The sequence below is a fragment of the Pseudomyrmex gracilis genome, unplaced genomic scaffold (assembly GCF_002006095.1).
Source record: "Pseudomyrmex gracilis isolate BER0280 unplaced genomic scaffold, ASM200609v1 scaffold_233, whole genome shotgun sequence".
Lineage (NCBI taxonomy): Eukaryota > Metazoa > Arthropoda > Insecta > Hymenoptera > Formicidae > Pseudomyrmex > Pseudomyrmex gracilis.
The window spans coordinates 88,310-110,750 of NW_018020817.1; the positions used below are offsets into that span (position 1 = coordinate 88,310).

Consider the following 22,441-nt stretch of genomic DNA (forward strand, 5'->3'; position numbering starts at 1 on the left):
TTACCGCAGTCACGTGACCGAGGTCAGTGATCTCTCCACAATCACGTGAGCGAGGTCAGTGACCTTACCGTAGTATATATTAAGTAAAAAATTAAAAGTTAATAAATTAAAATTTGATAAACTTTATATAGTTTAATAATTTTTAATTTTTTACCTATGGTAATACTATGGTAAGGTCACTGACCTCGGTCATTTTTCACTTCGAAACTTTATCGTCGTATATCTCGAAAAATCAGAAACAAACAACAAAAACGCAAGAATACTTTTTTTCTCAACGTGAATCGAACGAGACTAAAAAGAAGTCGATCGGTTCAGTCGTTATTAAAAAACGGCTGATTAAAAAACTCCCCTCCGTTAAAATGCATAGTGATTTTCGCGTATAAGAAGTGCTCGCGCAGTCCGAGCGCTACTTCGTTGCGCGTGAATTTGGTGCGAGGCACTACCTCTTCGATCGAGATAAGTCGCGCGGAATGGCAACAATCGCGGAGACTGATTTTATATCCGTGACTTTTTCTCTGCCTCTTCTCGCAAAACGTGTACGTATATACACGTGTATTCGCGTAGCGCGCCGAATCGGCGCAAAATACATTTCAACCGTTTAATAAGAAATGGAAATTTCAACAATTGAATTATCGTCCTGACAAGAGGAGGTTTCTATTAAGCTCTCTCTCTCTCGTCGAGGAGCTGGATAACGTTAAAATGAATTGCGCAGCAAACAATAGGGGCTATACAAACCCAACAAGTTTGCGTTCGATTGTTAAGCATTCCTAGCGTCTCGTCCGGTAGCGTCAATACTTGAACCCGCGGCGCGCGGGCAACTGGCTCAAAGTGCAGCGCGCGGTTAACCGATGTCAACGTCGAAATGCTAACAGTTTCTCTATTTGCACGAGCGACACGGTGGATATCAGTCCGGCTATCATTTGTAGGTTGATGTGTATACAGTTTTTAAGCTTAATCTCCTCGTTCGGGGCTAACGTCCTCGCTTTTAATGGATCAATCGTGAATAGTAAATTTTTTCTCTCGGTTTTTTTTGTGACAAATTAAACCCACATCGATCTTCAATAAACAAAACCATTACGCAAATATGCTATGTATGAGCTGAAAGAAGCTTTTTTTTTGTCTATCTGAATCAGACAAAAAATTACTCGGGATTTACAATTTATATGATATGCTTTTTTTTTACGTCTGTTTTTATGTACATGTAGATACAAACTGAAATCGCTCAATACATTGTTTAATTTCGTTTCCTCGCTTAAAATGTTGGTGATGGTTTTTTTTTTATACGTGTGTATCTACAATTGAATTAATTATTGTCTTTTTTGCCGGAACGATAGAGGAATCTATCGCAAAATTATTTGATTACGCATAAATATAACAAATAAGAAGAAAACACGAGAAGATAAATGAAACCGAAGCTCGCGGTAGAGTCGCGTTTTACGGCGCAAAGAATAAACGAATGCGCGAACACGCTGGATGCAAGGAGAAGGAGGGGATGTTCGAGTCGATTTTTGTTGGAGCAGCTCGGTGATCTTCCTCTTTCAGCGATTTGACTTTCAAATTTCTTTCCACTGCGGAAAAATGTACTCTCTTCTGCCGCCGCTGCCGGTGGTGCTCGAGCACCTTCGAGGGACCCGCTACCGTCTCGTCGCAACCTCCACTCGAGTTAGGCAAGCGAGCATAAAAATGATCGCTGCGATCTCGGTACGGTCACATCGTTGGTCGTCGCGTGAGATTGATTTGCGACATTCACTGCCAGAGAGACGGAAAATCGTCACTTTATGTCGCATTTTACGCGCAAGACGGAATCACACTTTTTAAAGACGTGCTTCGTTGCAAGTTTCGCAATCTGTGCGGGGATATCTTATTTGATCACAATATCGACGAAAGTGTCTTCATTTGCACAATATCAAAAAAATATTAATTTAGAATTTAAATACAAGAGAAAGAAAAAATTTAATATATAATCGAAATGTTTGCTCTCTAAGTTTAGAAACGTCAAAGTAAGAGAAAAAGAAAAAGATAAAAAAATAAACATATTAATTTATATTTTTTAATAACAAATAACAGTTATTCGTACGGCAGATATGATATTATGGTTGGTTGACTCGGTAGAGAAATTTGAGGTAAAATACAAGCAAAAAAAAAAAAAAAAGATGTGGTTACATCCCCGCTTTTCCCCTCCTCTTCGGAGTAAGTATATGAAAGTTTTTTTTTTTCATTACTTTTGAAGTCCATATCTTGAGTGAATGCACGCCCCAATTGCGGAAGCGGAAAGTCACGCACGCAAGAGCAAACAGGTATTGCAGGGGAGAGGGGTAAATATTGATTGAAATGGCTAGAAGCAACAATGTGTGTGTGTGCGTGTGTGTATGCGCACGCGAAATACATTCGATGTATACATATACCATTAGGTACGGAATTGCAATTTGGAGAAAAATATGGAATAATAAGTGGACACGTTTTTTCGCAATACATCAAAGCGGCTTATCTTTCTTCGTTATTCTGTCGCAAAAGATTTTTGCTACTGTACCAATTAGATGTGCGATTCGGTACACGCAATAGCGCATTCACGCCGAAACGGCGGTGTAAAATAAATTATGTGCAACATTCCCGGCAAGGAGTAAAGGACCCCGGTATAGGGCGAAACTAATAGGCGATGAAGTGCCTGCGATCAACAGTTACAAGAGGGAACGGAATGCATCGACCGGAGGCGCATTGCAGTTTCGGGCGTATGTACAAGCTCGAGAGTCCATAATTAGAATTTCAAATACCCGTGAAATTTCGTTTCTACAGATGCAAATTTATCTCGCTAATGAGAGATACAGGCACGGAAATTTGCCGAGTAATAAACCGCGAAATTACGAAATTATCTCCTTCATTCCATGTAGTATGTATATTTTCTATGTAGTATGTATATATATATATATTCATGTAGTATGTATATGTATACATATATATTTGTTGTAAGTATTATTTCTTCTATCACTCCGCATATGGATATCGCATTTTCAATTTCTCTTTCTCTCTTTTTTTTCCCATGCTCGTGTATTTTCTCTGTCTCGTGTCAATATACGAAGTATACATACATCGGCAAGAAATATTTCGAGTAGAAATACAATAGCAAAGAACGGGCTAAACTTCCATCTGCCGTTAGTGGTTTCCGATGTAGGAAGTAGGCGGCTCGGGTCACCTTCGACCTCGCGTACACGCTCTCTCGCGCGACGTTCTCTTTTCTTTCTCATTCTCCGGGGCGGACTGACGTTCTCTCCGGTGGACTACGCTCCGTCAACGCCAGCGTGGAATTCGAGAAACTCTTACTGACAACGCGCCGCGTTTGCCGTGTTTATCGTTGCTGACCGAGAAGAATGTGAAATGCGCAATATACGCAACACACATTCGCAACACACACTCGTCACCAAGTTTTTCCATTATTTTGTAAAAGCCGTCTATCTCCGAGAGAGTGTAACACTCGCGCGGGGATGGGTATAACCTCCGCACTCTCCAAATGGACCGGTATCGCGGAAGCGATAGAAATATGGGAGAAATGGACGGCCTCTCTCTACTAACTGACACCGGCGGGTTACGTGGGAAAAGTTACAATCGGGATTATGAAATATCGCGCGAATTAATGTCGCGCGTTGCACTATTTCGACACGTCGCGGCGATATTTCAATTGCTCGCGGGGATGTGTCTATACTTCGTTGAGCTCGCGCGGTATTTCCATTGTCTCTCGTTTCCATCGTTTACCCTATACCGATCAGCACCGCGAGGTTCATTGCAAACATTGCATCGAAGAGAGAGAGAGAGAGAGAGAGAGAGAGAGAGAGAAGCGTATTTTTCAGGTGATGTGATTTTAACGCGCGGAAAACTCCAGAGCAATCATACGTAGTTGTGGTTGCTATTAATGTGACATACGATCACACTTTTTCTTTTGGACGTGTAGATTATTTTTTCGTTTACAAGAGAAAAAGTGAGAGATTGCATTTGAGTTTCCTCTGTATGGAGAAAAGTATATTTGTTTTTTTTTATCTACACAACAGACGTTTCCTCAGAAAATGAAATAAATTTTTGTTACCTCCGCATACTTCTTCTTTTTTTTTTTTTTTATTAAACGCTTGAAACATCGCGACTTTTCTTTTCCCGCTGCATAGAAGTTGAAAACTATTTACGTACGTGCAACAACGCGAACAACGTTGTCTTCATTTGTTACGGGCTTCGGAATCGGAAATTCAATATTTTCACTGCGAGAAAATTCACGACAATCAAAGCACAAGCGCCGACACACGGTATCAATGCGTTTGCAGTAATAGATGTACACGTATACATGTTTATCGACAATTTGTACGTGTGTGCTGCGCTCTGTTTTTTTGCACGACGCGCGGTGCGGCAGCAGTTGGCGGTTAAAACCTTGATCAGGATATGCGAACAATATATATGTAGTGCACTCTCTAGCCGCGTCGCCTTTTTCCGCCCTCTTTTTTTTTTTTTTTTTTTTTTTTTTTTTTATCGAAGGACGACGCGAGTAAACGATTCCCCCGACGTGTACGCAGCAATATTCGCCGGCTTCGTCCCCTTTTTTCCACATTTTGATACGTGTCAGCTCGTCCTGCAAACGATGGACCGGATACTACTACGGGGAAAAAGAGCAACGCAAAGCGGGGTTCCCGATAAAAGAGGGTGAGGAAGCTGGAAGCGACAATTGGCAACGACGGGGCTTCAATAAGTGTCCGCACGTTCGCTACAATAGCCGGCTGTAACAAAAACGATCGAATAGCACGTACAACATATCACGTTATTAACACTCGACCGCTGTGGTTAAATACCAGGATTTTTTCGAGCGCGCTCTTCTCTGCCTCTTTCCTTCTCTCTCTCTCTCTCTCTCTCTCTCCCTCTTGATGATGTAAAGAAAATTGATATTCTTTGTTTTTTTTTTAATACCACTTTTTGAGAAGATGAGTAAAATCCGCTCTGCAAGATTTATTCGAATTATGTTGACTACGTAATTGAAACCGCAAGAGAAGCGCGATATATTGTTTCTCTCATCGCTGCGTCTATGCGCAATTAAGAGATGCTTTTTTGTGTGTTTTATGTATTTAATGAACGTGGTATTATAATTATAATTCCGCTCAGAAATAATGGACAACGTCGGACACAAAAAGTCCAATTAGAAATCGCACAAAGCACCGAACTAAAGTATTCAAATAATCTCTCGGTATACTACTCTTGCGGTGTTTGATACCAATTAGGTGAAAGTAGTTGTGTCCGATTAAATTTAAGCGTATCCCTATATATCCGGGCTATTATCCAGAGTAAATTAGATTCGGCTGCCCAACTAATACCCACGGTGGTTATCCGAATCGGTTAGATTACGGAGATCGAGACAAAAAATGTTGGTGTATAATCGAAGATCCTCTCTTGTTTTGTTCGGTATCTACTTCCTTTACTTTGCGCGCTTGATAGAAACGCGTGTAGCACGAAGCAACGTACTCGTACAACTTACTTCTAAATCCCGATTGTTTTAATTTCCACGTGTTTTTATAAATAAAGAATGTGCGTACCTACGTGTTGAACACATCGACAGTTTGTTTTACAAAATTGTTTGACAAAAGAATTAATTTACGACTATACGATCAAACATATATTTTCTTAAAAAATTAGTTAGGAAGGTATACGGGTTTTTTCATATACACACACATGCAAATATAGAATGCTATATGAATTTACGAATTAAAATTTCAATTCAAACACTCACGTGTAAAATTTATACACGTGAATGTAATAAATTACATTGATATATATAAAGGAAGAGTGGCATGAAAGAGCCAGTTTTAATATAGAGCTAAAAAACCTATTTAAAAAGCAATCAAACATATTGCTCCAATTTTTTTGTAGTTTATTTATCCTTTTATGTAATAAACAAAAAGACAAAACCCAACAAGCTTAATAAACATATTTTTACTTAAAAAAAAGTAAAATTCGGCTCTTTCATAACATGATGGTATTGGAAAGGCCATCTTCTTGAGAAAGAAGAAAAGAGTCGATTCCTTATAACAAGAACCTTTAACTGTTTGTAAACAAAATAATAAACACAAATTAAAAAGATAATAAAAGTCAATTGGAGCCAATAAAGATTTTAATAATACAAAAGATATTTTAATAATATTTTAATAAAAGAAATTGTGCATGCAAAATATTTTGACTCTGTTTTTTTTTTTTTGACATTTTTTGTATTATTTATTTGATTTGTCATGCGTTACGGCTTTGTAAATATTATTTTATTTATTTATTTTATTTTGTTGTGACTGAGGAAAACTCCAGTTAGAGTCGAAATATTTCGCATGCAATTTTCTTTATGTATTACTAAAATCTTTATTGGCTCGAATTGACTTTTATTGTCTTTTTAATTTGTATTTACATTACAAGCGTGATTCAATATCAGAAAATAATAAACAAACTATTAATAGACATTAATACAATTGTTAACAAAACATTAATATATATAATTGTCAATAAACAAGTGTTAACAAAGATGATAAAATTAGTTTCATAACAATCTCTTCAAAATTAGCGAAAAAAACATTAACGTAAATTTATATATTTTTTACTTAAATCTAAGTAACTCTTACTTTATTAATCAAACTTTCAAAAGTTTTTACAATTACAATTGAGAAGAAAAAAACCTAAACTTTTTTAGGTATCTTTAGAAGCAATTTTGACAACAATAATTTAGCGTCCCTGGCTCTGTCAAAAAAACTTTTCCTCTTAAAAATTATAATCTCAAAATACACTATCAAATTAACGCTATGAATAAGAAATATTTACATAATAGAAACTAAATACATATATAAAATCATGATATAATAATTTTTAGTTTTTTTATATGTAACTGAAGATGACTTGGAATAAAGTCGAAACGTCTTATTAAAAACCTCAATTTTCAATATACTCTGCACAACACCCAGCATCGGTTCGCACTTGCCGTTTATATTTAAATTCTGGATCAATTGGATTAACCGCACACGAACCCGAGGTCACTCCTCTTATTTTCTCTACTAAACAATAATAAATAAATATAAATTATTTAGATTTTCACGACAGACAAGTAAGTGAGACTCGAACTACATATTGACTATCTGTACCGACTTCCATATGGAATGTTTGCCGCTGCAACATCCCAGGCGAGATGCCTCCCAGAAGACACGGCGATCCAGCCGATCTAGGGCAAAGATCATCGGCGTTAAAAGGGTACGAAAGGGCAGAAGCGATGGGATTCGAGTGGCGCTCGGTTTTCCTGCCGTAACTGTCGTTGCAGTTGCGCGACGTAATCGAATCGAAACTATAATAACTTGGTCCCGAGCGCGCGGTACCTGGCGGTAAACTCGATTTATCTCGGAGAGCGCGGCGACGACAGTCAGGGTCGGACCGGTACGAGTGACGAAGAAGGGACCAAAGAGATATAACAGACAAGTCTGGACTGGCTCAACGATCGATAACCACCGGCGGACCGATTCTTCAGTATTTCCCTATCTTTTTATAGTTATGGCCCTGTCGAGAGAGACAGAGAAGGAGAGAGAGAGAGAGAGAGAGAGAGAGAGAAGCGCGAGCGGAACGAACGTCGTCAGATTTTATGACTTACAAAGCGCGCCGTCGGAGATCGGAGACGACAAAAAAGCCTCTCAGCAAGCCCTGAAAAGCGTCAGATTTATTTTTGACTCCTGTCATTTGCCATTTATGTCTCGCCCAACATTTACCACGTTTTGTCCGACGCAATCGTCGACGTCAATCGTGTGATGGAAAAATTGAGAGAGCGAGACGACGTTGATCGATACATTACATTGTCGCGTGAAAAAAACCTCAGCGGTAAATTACCCCCAAAACCGCTGTGGAAATAGACGGGGGGAGGGGACGGGGAAAAAGGAGGAGAGACATTCTTAGGAAAAACGCGAGAAAATTAACGTTCTATTTCGAGCTCGAACCGTGACGCGATTATTTATGCGCGTTTTGCGAACGTAAAATATTCGGAATGTACAAATCCGGGGGTGTGGTGCAAATTTATAATTGCAAAACATCTCGCGGTACGTACGCTACGGTACTTCACCACCAGACGTCTCGAGTAAGGAATGAAATATACATCGGGTTGTGTGCGCAAGGTGCAACCTTGGCCAAGAGTCGCGTCAACACACACAGGAATTATGTACACAGAACATATATATCGGCGGAGTCACTTTCTCTGGAATTTCAGGCTGCGCTGAGTATTCGCGTTCTCTCGGTGAAAATTCAACGGACGGTGAGGAATTAAATGTGAAAGATGCGAGCAGACCTCGCCTGAACAGGCGCTTTATCGTATGACCTTTGCTTTAATTAAAAATATCATTTTCGGTTTAATTTCGTTTAATTTAAAAATATTAAAAAGTGAATGCATGAAACAAAATCTCTTTTTCGTCGCTTTCAGAGATACTAAAAATTGACGTACGCATGTACGTGTGTGTGTGTGTGCGCGCGCGCGCGCGTAAAAGAGATAAGTATAAAATTTTAACTGAAACACTTGAACACGAAACTCTGCCAATAAGCGGGAAAAGAAATCTATCGCGGGGGATTAGCCGTGGAGAAGGGCAATATACTTGGACGTCGCACACACTAATACATATACGAGTATATATATATATATATATATATATATATATATATATATATATATTCGATACCATGTGACAAAGGGGAGTCAGAAGAAGCCAACGAATGGCGAGAAGAAATATGATCGCCGGATAAAAAGCTCGGCCGAAAAGTCGGCGGGGTTTCCTCATCCATCGTGAAAAAAAAAAGACTACGGTATTCAATAAAAGTGGAATAATTAACGCCGTCGTACCCGCCACGTGTGCCCGGTGATAAATCTCCGAGTTATATTGGCGTCCGCGAACTATGCGGATGCCAAACGGAATTTAACTTTAACGATTAAACGCGTCAACGTGACTATTCGCTTTCGCTCGACTAGAATCGGGATAGAGTCTTGAAGCGGGGGGAAAAGAGTAAGAGAGAAAGTGTAATTATTACGCGTGACTTATAAGACGCCGAGCGGAGAAAGAAAAAGAGAGAGAGAGAGAGAGAGAGAGAGAATCAGATTATATCGAGTGTAAATGACTTTACAATTGATTGAAAGTTCAATTACGCAGATAAAATGTAATCACAATGCTGTGCTTTTCTTTCCAAGTTTCGGATTGAACTTCGTTCTTATTGTTAAGAAAATTGTACGTACACTCGTAAGTGCGGAAGATGCGAGTGGACTTTTACTCTAACGCGAGCGCTTTGTTACATGATCCTCGCTTTAATTAAGAATTTCATTCTCAATTTAATTTCGTTTAATTTAAAAACATTACAAAGTTGAATACGAAATCTCTTCCTCTCGTCGCTTTCAGAAGTCACAAAATTGACACGTGTGTTACACGCACGAGAATTTGTGAGAAAATCTTGTGTCACTGTAAAACATATTTCTAATTAAATTGAAATACGTGCGGAATCACAGGATGTGTAATTGAGTTAAAGTAACCGCGTGTATGTGTTCGGTTCTGTAAACATATTATCGCTAAAAAGTTTTCAAGCGACGTAGATACGTCGAGGCGAATGTTACACTCGACTCATCTGCGGAAGAAGCAAAAGCACGGAAAGCAGCTGATGCTGCGCGAAAAGTACATACGCAAACTCCCGTGCCCGTTACACACGCGCCGCATGTCATTATTCGAACCAGTTGGCACGATGAGTAGCGTGATGATTAACAGGGTGATAATCCTGTTTAGAAATTCTTTGGGAAGTCTGCGAGTGTAATTACTTGATTTTAACGAGCTTTTCTTAAATAAGACTACAACTCTCGTCGTTCGGTGCGACGTTCTCCCTTCCTTGTTTTTATTCTCTCTCTCTCTCTCTCTCTCTCTCTCTCTCTCTCTCTCTCTCTTTTTCTTTTTCGCTTTTGTTCGTTCTGACAAGAGCCGTTCTTTCCGCCGTAACAAATATATCAAGATACGCGTATTACCTTTATATCGCGTCTAATGCAACTGGGAGATCGTATTCCCAAAAGAAGCGGATCACTGTGAAAAATACTGGTTTAGAACCCATTAGAGAACCCCGCATCAAATTCTTATCAGGTTACTTACTCATGACGTTAAGTGCGTTAAGAAAAACAATACACTGGTAGATTTCTTGCGAGGACTTCGACGAGAGAGTAAAAATAAGAATTCGTGACGTACGCGTACAAGAGCAACACAAACATACATACGTATATCGCACGAGACGCGCGCGCGCACACACACATACATATACATATACATATATATATATATATATATATATATATATATATATATATATATATAAACATCACGTAATTTCCACATTGTGTCCCCGTTAATATCGCCGTCGGCAACGGTAAACGCACGGCGCGGTAATTATTACCCGCACCGGATGTCTGATGCACTTGACGTGACTTTTGCAAACGCGGCAAAGTTTGGATTTTGCAGTACACCACGGCTGGTTTCCGTCGCTCGCGTTCTCCTACGGCATCGTCAAACTTAACAAGCACTCGTCTATAAGCTTGCATATGCAGAGCGCGTGTACCTGAAAGGTGTACTGGATGCATGCGAGCGTTACAGACAAACAGAGCCGCGCAGCTACGAGACGTTATTAATTGGGTTACTGGAAATGCGGAAAAACGACTGATCTTCCAGTAATATTCGCTCTCTCACTCACTCACTCACTCACTCTCTCTCTCTCTCTTTTTCTCTTTCTACGCGAATATTTGTGTTCTAAATAAGCTTTGTCCGTGTGTGTTTTCCAAACCGTAACATCGATGAACGAAATTGAATAGATAATGCAGTCGAATAATGATTTCTCTATATTTTATACATGTTATTATCGCGTTAATATATCATCACATTGTATCATATAATCTGTAGGGAAAAATCAACTTAATTGCTATATAAAATATATGGCTCATCGCTTCGCTCAGTTTTTTAAAATGTAACGTATTGATTACCGTACGTTGACACGTGACGTTCGGCGAGACAAACAAGCATTTGTATTTATCGACTCGGCGAGATCCTGTTAGCAGTTTTCTAAATAAGATTTTTGAAAATCGGCTTTCTCTGTACGGACAAGAAAACAGTATATATCGGAGAAGAACATCTTTGAAAATCAGAGATTCGAACGACGCTTCTCCAAAAGCAGAAAGCTGAGATTGCGATCGTGAAAAGACAAACGCGAAATAGATGCTGACGCGAAAAATACTTATGTATACGTGTGTCATTGTTAAATATTAATTATATTTTATCAAATCTCGATTTCACATTTATAAATAAATTGATTCGTTACTTCAATTCCCCTATACAAATCGTGTTATAATAATATCATATTAATTTTAAAAAATTGCAGTATTCTATTAATATGTAAATCATATAATTATACTCAAAAGGAAAGAGAGAGAGAGAGAGAGAGAGAAAAGGAAAAAAGATAGAAATAACGGAAATGTACATACATATATGAGATATGATGAGTCAAATTATAAATGCAATTTATGTTTATACGCGGGGGAATATTTCTCTGCTATATTTATATAATAATAATAATGCTAATTATATTCTTGTAACACATCGCATCAATAATTATTATTGATTGCGCAACAAGCTAAATAATGTGTTCAATATTATTTCATTAAACAAGTAACATTGACGTTAAAATAACATTATCTGCAGGCGTAATGCCTCGAGAGTATGATAAGGCTTAATGGTCGATTATCTCGCCATTAGCATACACGCGGTTACAAATTGTATGCCCACCCAGCATGCGCTGCTAATTGCTCCGAATTACGGTACGTCCGTGACAGGAAAGGAAGCAGCAACCTGATGTGCGCAAGCGAAGAAGACGTTGTACGTATATAAGGCGAATGGAACTTTTGCCGGTCGTGCCCGTTTCTCGTTAGATGCAGCGGCGGTAAGTAGAGACTGTAGTGATCGATAACAGGAAATTAGGTGGCCCGAAACAACGTGAATTGAGAAATTAAGTCCAAACCTCAGGAGTAATTTAAGTGAACCAGTTAATTATTTCTGGATAATGAAACTGTGTATCGCATTAATTGTTAAATCGTTCTTCTGAATAGATAGAATTATTATATAGTTATATTATATTAAATTGTTATATATAAAATTTTATATACTATTTAAAAAAAAAAAAATCAAATAATCTCATGAATTTATTACATAGTCTTCGAAGACTTGGAACGCGTCGGCTTTTAGGAATGAGATTTAGAACTAAAATTGTTTTTTTTTGTGTGTGTGTTCTTTTAGGTGTTGGTTAACTCGTGTGAATTAACTGGCTGTATACTTTAAAGACAAGATCATAGTCTGCCTTTGCGAAATGTGAGATACGTATATCTCTGACACGAGTTCTATGTTCATTTCATAGACGCGCGCGCTCTCTCAGTTTTATGCGCGTCATAAACGTAACGTCTCGTCTCACGAAATCTCCTTGAATAAAGGAAAGGAGCGCTCAGAGCAAAGACCGTGCTTTTAACCGAAACAATTATTTATCCTAACGATTACATACCCGGGTCACTGCGCGCTCCGCGGCAGTGCGCACATATGTATTTAGGAACCACCACCGGGTTGACAATGGTTGAATATTGAATTGCATGTTTCCTTCCTCTAAATCTATTTAGGCAAATTGCTGCAAATTGTTGTAAATAGAACTGTTGTAATTCATAAAGGAACGGGAGAGAAAATTATTACGAAATACGAGCGCGACACTGCTGTTAGTTCGAAACGGTCTCGTCTATAATAAGTTTTTATTTCATCTATGGGGTTTCAATTTTCTCTCGTTAAACAATTCGCGAATACAAAAAGTTTTTTGCGTTCTATAAAACGATATATTTATATACCGGTTCTTCGAACGCATTCCGCAATTGTTTTCACACATAACAGTAATTTTTATAGCTTCGAAATTGAACTAATTTCTCTCTCTTTCTCTCTCTCTCTTTTTCTCATTATTTATTTATGCGTATTTACGTAGCACGTATAATTTTGTATGCTTTATTCACGGCTTTATTTATTTGCGCAAAGAATTATAATCCAGCATTATATATTTATTTGAGTGAGAGAAAATTAAAAAACCAAGTGGAAGAAGAGAGAAGAAATTTTTATTCGGCGCAATTTTGTAATGGATATACGTTGTTTTTATTTACGCGGCAAGTATAAATGTTTAAAATTTATAAAACGCGACCTGATTCGATTTCGTCCTCGAAGCTAAAATGTCTGCGACGTTCCCCTTCGCGCTGTTCCATTTCTTCTGTCCACAACGCGCGACTTCATTACCGTAACCAACCGTTTCCCTATTATCCATTCCCTTTACCACTCTTTTCCACTTTTGGAAAGTATTAGTACGCATCACACTCGTAGAGTTGAAAAATAACACAAATGAAAACGAAATTATGGTAATGTTTTTAAAATTCCGTTGAGCATCGTGAAAAAGAACAATCTAACAAAAAATTTTTTTCTCACGAAGATCGTAAAAGGCGCTTCTATCGTAAAAACAAAAATAAACAAAAATCTCAAGATCGCGCGTCACGCGCATTCGCAATCCCTTCAAACGGATTAATTACCAAACACGAAACATTATCGCCACTTCAAGTCGCATGCGCTTAGCACGGTAACAAATAATTCCAAGCTTTCGATCGTCGCCTCCAGGTAACCATTACATCAAGCGTTCGAACGTGCAACGGCCCCTTGTTAAGTGGAACTCCTGAATAACCGCGCGCGCGCACGAGCGATATTAGGAAAGAGAACGACGACGCGCTTAAAGCGACGGTCGTAAACGTGTATCTATCTTCGTCCGCCAGTCCCTATTTCTACCCCCTTGCAGGAATAAATCCACGTCCGTCTAGCTGCGAACTAGCAGAAACAAACGCGTGATAAATGCATTTGGGGAAGAGAACAGGACCCACGTGGAGAGAGCGCGTAACGTTTTGGATATATATATGAGCGTGTTGACGGTAGAATACGGTTGATAGAAATGCTGAGTAATTTAAACGAGCTGTGTGTTAATTATGAAGTTCCACACACGTGGAAAGAGAGATATTATCATTTCAGTCGTTTCGCCGGTAGAATATTGTTGTTTAGAGTTTTCACGTTGACGCAATATCAAAATAGAAATAAATTGTTTCGAGGCGAATTTGAAAATGTTTCTACACACAAAACTTATCTCAAATACAAACAGATTTATATATTATATATCAAACACACACACACACATCTCTATTTCTGATGTTTCAATATTTGAACAACATGTTTTTTTTACATGAGTAGTTAAAAGAGAGATGATACCTTAATTTGTGTGTCAACAAATTACTGAAAAATAAATTAACACAGCTGCTCTTGTAAAAGTAAATATTGACTAAAATTAAAACAAAAAATTTTTAATTGAATCGCTTAAACCCTCTTGCCACCCAATGCTGTCATGTAAGCTGAAAGCGCCTCTGCGTTTTCAACACAGATAATATAATAAAAGGAGTTACAAAACACGAAGCGCGTTTAATTTGCATAGTCTGACTTTATTTTTATCTTTTTTTGCTTTTTACATTTGCTTGCTTCCTACAATCTAGATTTTGTAATGCGGACGAAACGGGAAAAGGGATAGACGAGAAAAAAGCTTCGCTTGGGCGTTCGGGACACGTCATTGTCTCTGTTTTTACGCAAAGATACATTTGTTTAAGCGGTACACTTATTGCTCGCGGATGCGCAAACAATGAAATCGTAGATATAAACGATAACTTGTGCAAAAATACGCTCGAGAGAAATTCAAGAAAGCGTTTCCACGAAATTAAATTCAAACAAAAAAACTATACTATACTTAACTATATTAAATGCGTGTCGGATTAAATTCTAACTTGTGTAGATGTCACACACAAAAAAAACATGGATACAGAGATATTTAATTAGATACATAACTATTAAGAATGCTTAGCCACAAACTAGTAAATATAAAAGTAAATATAGAAGCAAATATAAAAAAAAAAATATATAAAAGAAGTGAAATGAGAAAAATTATATATTCTAGGAGAGATATAATCTTCTCGTAAAACAAGTAGAATCAATGTCGCGAGATTTCATATAAGAGTTTTACGAGCAATTATATTCGCACAAAATCATAGTATTCTTCTGGAAAGAGAAACAGAGACAGAGAGAGAGAGAGAAAGAGCAAGAAGAAAATCTATTATTCTTCGAATAATCTTCCGCCATTGAAGATATGAAAATAGCGTTTTGTTCACCTCCGGTCTTTTTTCTTTCTTTCCCCGCTCCCCATCTCGCCGCCGTCATTGCGATGTTCGTCATCCAAGGATATAGACTAGATAGGATACCCTCCCCGTATCGCGCTTTCCCCCCCCTTTCCCGGTCTTGCTTCCAACGCAATCAATCGCGATTCTCCGACGGATATTGCAGGATCGCGGGAATGTGTGCGCGGTCGCGGGAATCGAAATCGTTGGAATTCCCGGCAAGAGATGCAGCGAGATCGGTCGGGAATCTGGTCGGTCGGTCGGTCATCAGGTTTCAGGCGAAGGTGAGAGCGTTGCTCATGCTTCCGGAACGCACGCGCGGCAACACCGTGTCCGTATGACGAATGGTGATTTGCGCCACCGCCATATTACCGGTGAGGAATTGGGACAGGATCTCCACGCCTGGTCGGGGTCTGCGATCAAATGGGTAACCCATCGGTCGTGCGTCCGGATACTTGCGGTCCCGCAGGCCGCAGAAGCTCACCGCGTCCTTGCAACCGGTCGGTTCGTCTTGTTCAACCTGCGCCGTCGCGAGGGACGGTAAAAAAATAATATTTTTTCCTTTCAGCATGCGTTAGCTTCTTTTTTATTTTTCTCTCATTCCGGAGAAAGAGGAGAACATCCTCCTGTGCGCCCGAAAATGTCACCGTAAAAAAAAAAACCAGAGAGAAAAGGAATTAAAAGATGGAAGGGAAGGGTGAAAGGATTCTTTTTTTTTTTTTTTATGACCTGACACACTCTTAAGCTCTTAAGAGCCGCGCGCGCGCGCGCGAGCGCGAGAGCTTGATAAGTATAAAAAGTACTCACCGCATCACCGGTGTAATCGGATATCATGATGAAGAGGTCCATCGGGAATCCTTCCTCCTTTCCCTTAGGTACCAGCAGATGCTGCGGCCAACCGCATCCGCAGAAGTTGAACGCGTCCAGGGCATCGCCGCCGATCGGTCTGTTCTCATCGACATTGCGGAACGTTCTCTCGAACGGTATAGTTATCGACGACTCGGTTGATTTACGCTCGATAGTGTTCTGTCCCGGTTTCACTAGAGACGAATAATGATTTCACGGTGAAATACGACGCACCGCGATTGAGTGTGGGGTTATCTTCTTATTTATTTTCGCTTCTTTTTCAGGTAATAAAATAAGATATTTCACAAATTACGTATATAAAATTATGATAATAATAGAAATTAATTTTTTCACTTTTCCAACGCACTTATGTTTGAGAATTCGAATCATAAAAATGAAACGTCATAATTACTACGCGCTCCGATGTAAAATATATAGATTCGTAGAAAAAGTTGGAGAATACAAACAATAGGGGTAAGGTTAGTATTTCAAAAGTTTTTTTGTGTATGCTCCAGAAATTAAAATTATGAGGCACTAGATGATATTTTTGAAACGTTATAAAAAAAAAATTTCGAATAAAGAAATTAATTATATAAACTGATTAAATTTCATAAACTGATAAAAGACCTTCACGACTGATTTTAAATTTCAATCGATTTTAAATTTCACAATTGACCTTTACGCAAACTATTAAACTGATTAAATTTTTTAATATAACATCGAAACTAATTATTAGAATAATCCGATGTGATGCAAATAAACTCACGTAGCACAGTGAACTTGTCCATCTCGATCATGAGCTCCTTCTGATCTCTGAAGACGTACGGCAATCCGCGTTCGTCCTGTCTCGGCGCGATGAATATGCGAACGGTTCCTCGGCGCGGCGCGTTGTTGCGGTTGTTGGCGACAATTCTGTAATTGAAGTCGGCGTGATTCAGATGAGTGAATCTGGCGAGAACCTGACCGCGCGGAGTGAAATCCATGCCGCGAGACAGATCGACGTCGCTCTTGGTCCAGAAGGTCGTCAATACATTCGCCGATTGATTCGGAGTTTGCACGCTGATGTCCGTGATCGTCACCCCGGGGAAGTCCAACTAAAATTCCACAACGGAAAAAAGCGATTAAATTCCGCGCGCCCGGTACGTCGCACGCGGTACAGAGAATCACCATCGAGTTATTTCCTCTCTCTCTCTCTCTCTCTGTCTTTCAGTCAGTTTCCCCTCGACAAATCTCTAAAGAGAGAGTTTCCCGTTTCTTCTTTCAATAGAAAATATAATTAAACTAAAATAGTAATTAATTACGAGAGAGATGTGAGTCTCGTGATGCGGGAAACGCGGGTAATTTGACACATAAAGATTTAAACGTTTCGAGAAAAATGATGGAACTACATGTCTTGAAAGTTCGATTTTATATCTCGATAATATTTTAATTACACTATTAATCTCCATACTAAATACTATTCAAGAGCTAAAATTCGAATAGTCGCGTGACAGCGCTGTCAAAAAAATTGTTCTTTTAAGCAAATTAAATCTCATTTAAAATTTTTTGACAAAGAGAGCAAAATATAAAAGATACCCAATACAGATGCGTTAAAAATTCACGAAGAGAGGTATTTCGCATTAGAAATTTACGAACGGAGATATTTCTGCGGAAAATGTGTACTTCGATCGCGAAGGTAGAAAAAAATTTATGGCCGTTTATCGAGATTTAGTATTTCTAACGAAATCGTCGTCATTCCGGCAAAAAAAAAAAAAAAAAATTGATAAATTCCGACACGTTCAGCGATTTTGTCGGATTAAATGGTTCAACGGGTGTTTTTATCTCGGTACGGATGGCTTCGCGTAATTCAGAACCACATGCTACGTGTACTTAGCGGCATTATATACTACGAGCGGAACCGATGATATATCGCGGAAACGAGACAGCTGTGCACACCACCAACCTGCTGTAGGCTGTACTCGGGAAGTGTATTCTTGTGCTCCAGGAACACATCGTCGACGAAAGCGTGATACGTGTAGAAAACAGGATCTCTCATAGCGGTGGCGGGTTCTCCCATAACGCTGAACGTTTCCTATAAAAGTGCGAAGGAAAAAAAAAAACGTTCCGTTTGTCATTCACGATTGTACCAATTTTTCTAACGTGAGAAATATATGATGTTTTTTATTGAAAAAAATATAGTAACACGTAAAAAAAACTTAAAGGCTTCGAGAATTTCTTCAAACAACAAATTTACTTAATATATACAGGTTAATGCGACTTTAAATGATCAAGAGTACATTTTAAACAATTTTATTTGATATCCAAAATTAAAAAGTTGAAAATTCCATAGATTTTGTTACGTTTTCTTTTTACGATCGTGTGTACAGAATATTATAAGGAATGTTTTCAGTACCAGGTAGCGATGATCGGGATCGTGACAGTAAGATATGGCGACGTGGCCGAGATTGTGAAGGTCCCCGTAGACATTGGGATTGGGCGAGAGAATACTGGCCTCCATGATGTTACCGAGCACGTCCACGCCACCGAACTCGGTCAAAGGCACCCGTTCGCCACGGGGGCTGATATAAGCGCCTGTGTGAATGGCTTCGTAGATGCGATCGCGCCACCTCTCAAGATCCTGAAGGTCGAAGTTCAGTTGATCCACGGGACGGTTGATATCCTTGAGAACGGCTCCGGCGGGACGGGCGGGCCAAGTGCGACTCGCCACAAGAGAATCCAACTTGGGGAAGTAACCCTCCGGAATCGGCTCGCGCCAATTGTGGAAACGCTTCACTCGACCCAATCGGTTGCACAGACGCTCTATGTTGTATCTAGCGAGAAGAGAGAGAGAGAGTGAGAGATGGGAATAAAGCGGAAGAGGAATAATAATGCGGGGGAGAAATTCCCACCGGTTGAGAATTCCAAGCAATATCCAAATATACTCGGAAGCATGAGATACAAATCGACGACGGAATAATAAAAAGTACATAATATGAAAAAACTCGCGCTACAAAAGTTTCATCTAAAACAGAATTACACAAGGGAATAGTTAGAAATGTGTATTAATACTGTAAAATATTATATAGATTAAAAAAAAAACAAATTCCCAAAAAAAAAACAGACAAAAACATTTTAATTCGAGGATGTTTTACGGGTTTGAACCGCGATAGTGTCATTTTTGTATCGACGTTTCTCGTGATCATTTTAGCTCACTTTATCAAAGTTTCAAGAGCAGTCTGACGAAGTGAGCTGAAATGTTCTCGAAACGTCGGTATAAAAATGACACTAACGCAGTTCAAACCCGTAAAACATCTTGGAATGTTTGATATTTGATGCTTTCGCGGTGTGTAGTATTAACATACAAAGATGTTTTTTCGGGTTTGAACCGCGTTAGTGTCATTTTTATACCGACGTTTCGTGAACATTACAGCTCACTTCATCAGGGTTTGAAGAGCAGCCTGATACTGATGATCAGCAGCCTGATAATGTTAATACAACACATCGCGAAAGCGTCAAATCTTAATTCGCTTTTTGTGCGACCGATACATTTGAGCAAGTGTGTGTGTTTGTTTTTATCAAACGTTTAAATTTGCATACACTCGCGCGAAATTTATTACAATAATAACAATAATAACCTTGCGTCTGTTATTTTATGTGTGAGTTGCGCACCTTCGGAACCGTTCGGCAAACATCGAACATTGTGTTGGGACACAGATTCGAGATGAGTTCGCGATAATAACGATCGTGATCAGAATGCGATCCGATCGCCGTGTGATCTCGAAGCATCGAGAGTAGTACAGGAGGATATACAGTGTTATCAATTTACAAGAGAGACGGAGACAGAGAGAAGCGGTTTGATGGGCGCAGCAGCCAACCCACCTGGCTTGGATCTGGTGGTGCATATAGTAGAATAGCTCGCCACGCCGGTCCTTGTTAACAATTCTGATGTCGGTCTCGAACGGATATACCAGATGCCAGTGCCAGTGATGAAGATTGACTCCGATATCTTCCCTCCAGTAAGCCACGCGATGCTCCTCGTCGAGATCCGATGCAGTGTAATCTCGCGGAATTTCAATGGGCAGCTAAATGTGATTTCCCCCACGAAGGAAACAAATAATATAAGTACAGGGTGAAGAAGAAAAAAAACTTTGTGCTCGAAGATTAATAGACCTCTCTCGTTAGCGGCAGGGAAACGATCTTTTTCCCAACGTTTTTTCGTAATTTATTCGGTAATTCTGCTGTTCACGGACGGCTTTCAGCGAACGCTGAAATATCGTTGAGATAATATATACGACGTATACGCGTAATGCGCGTTTCATGAAACGTAAATTACGGAAACATAAAATTACGGAAAATTATGCGATCGGCCAAACATAAGTTACTTGTTGAACAGCGCAATTATATAATCTCGTTTTTATTTATTTTTTTTTTTTTTCTATCTCGGAATCTTATCTCGTATTCTTTTCTGAAATGTAAAAAAAAAAAAAGTCGAACTTTTTGGTTTTTACGCGACACTTTAGGTCGCGATCATTCGATTTGTTTTCAACGAATCGAGTTAATTAAGCCGCACAATCGAGTAACTCGGGTTCGGTGATAATTAATGCGTCAGCAAGCAACTACCCTCGAGCCAGCCGGTGCAACATTGGCTTCCTCCCTCGCTCTGGCAAATATCCCGCTGTCGATGTACTTGTCTGGGAAAATTTCCGACAGCGGCGGTATCGGTAGATCCTTGGTGTCGGGACGATGCAAGATTGCCACCGAGAGCGCGTAGATGAACATCTCCGAATTAATGCGATCGCGACAGTAAACCGACACGGAAAGGAAGTCTTCATACGTTCGCATACCTGAAACGGATTAACAACCGATCGGCGACGTAACCGATAATTAATTCGCCAATATTTAACACGAGAAGATTTTAATTAAGCTATTCTCGTCTCGCGTGTGTAGAAGAGACATTTATTATCCGTTAAATATTACGTACATATGTTAGTGTAAAGATTATATAGTTTACGAAGAAAGATTGAAAAGCAAACTTTCTCAAGTTAATCGGTTTACAAAAAACTGATGAAAGATAAATAAAATCAGAAACACAAACCCATAAAGATGTCAATGAGTCGCGCGGCTAGTTTGCGATGTTTGGGGATGAAAAGAGAGAACGGATCTCGGCGTCCGAGTTGAAGAGGTACGCTCAAGTCCGGCAGACTGATTTGCTTCACGGAAACTTGCGACTGGGTGTCCTCGGAAAAACGGTTGAACACCTGGGGAGCTATCGACTGGCGATTTTCAGGCTTCGAGGTGTTCATGGAAAACGGAAAAACATTTTGTAGGACACGTTTCGCGCACAAAGAAACACACATATCCGGAATTTTCTTCTATTTGAATAAATTTATGCTGTGTCTTTTCTATCGTGTAAAGGACAAATTTCCAGTATACATCGCGCGAATTCTTGAAATAAAAACAAAAAAAATTCCTTCGATCTCGCATAAAATAAAGAGAAAAAGTTTTGAAATTAATTTTAAAATCCCTTATTAATTAATTATAAGCTCTTCTTTCTGGAAACTTCGTTGAAATTTCGCAAGACTTTTTAAACTGAAGAAATTCAACTTTTATAAGTCACATCGAACTTAGACCATGAAATTTAATGTTGACACGTAATAAGAGCGTCAAGTAAGCTCGGGCTCACCAGGTAGCTAGCTGGTACTTGGAAGGCGACTTTATTCTCTCCCTTAGGCACGTACACCGGCTCCGCCGGTCGATCGAACAGGTACAGAATATCCGATTTCTTGCTCCCCATGTTGACGGTCAACAAGTGCGCGCACGAAATCAACGACGAGAGAGATCGGTCGAGCGTTTATACGTTGGATGTGTACGCTGGTAACGCGGCGAAGCTCGATGTCAAAAGCGGTGGTAGTAAGTACCGCGACGTTGTTTCGAGAACAACGCACGACGATTTATTACAAAGCTGAAGGAATTTGACGGCGCATTTTATAGAAAACTCGCAACAAGGATACGCGGTCTGTTTGCTGATAATTGCGTCTTTTGAACAACCGCAAAATTTCCGTTCGGGAAATAACTAGACGGCCCGTCCGAGAATGTGAATAGAGAACAGACAGTACGTACGGAAGTCGGATCCTGTTTTGGACAGGTTTTCCTGTTTTCGTGGCAAAAGCGATTTTAAACTCTTACTGGAAAATGTGGGTCAGCGATATGTATTTTTGACGCACAATTAACAGTGTCTCTCTCCTTTTCTTTCGACACTTAATTACATTGTTACGTACAATTACGCTGACAATATACACACAGTTG

The 22,441-nt window shown here is 39.3% G+C and overlaps 1 protein-coding gene across 1 annotated transcript; it reads right to left on the reverse strand.

The window, feature by feature from the left end:
* Window positions 1-14,566: 14,566 nt before the first annotated feature.
* Window positions 14,567-22,081, reverse strand: LOC109858994 (phenoloxidase 2). The gene is made up of 9 exons (XM_020436790.1): window positions 21,819-22,081; window positions 21,231-21,423; window positions 20,756-20,979; window positions 20,015-20,217; window positions 18,549-18,966; window positions 18,099-18,227; window positions 16,923-17,250; window positions 16,118-16,350; window positions 14,567-15,830 (listed from the first exon to the last, which is right to left on the reverse strand). Exons 1-9 carry the CDS (start codon window positions 21,927-21,929, stop codon window positions 15,585-15,587), a joined length of 2,085 nt encoding a protein of 694 aa, XP_020292379.1. The 5' UTR covers window positions 21,930-22,081; the 3' UTR covers window positions 14,567-15,584.
* Between the last annotated feature and the right edge of the window lie 360 nt (window positions 22,082-22,441).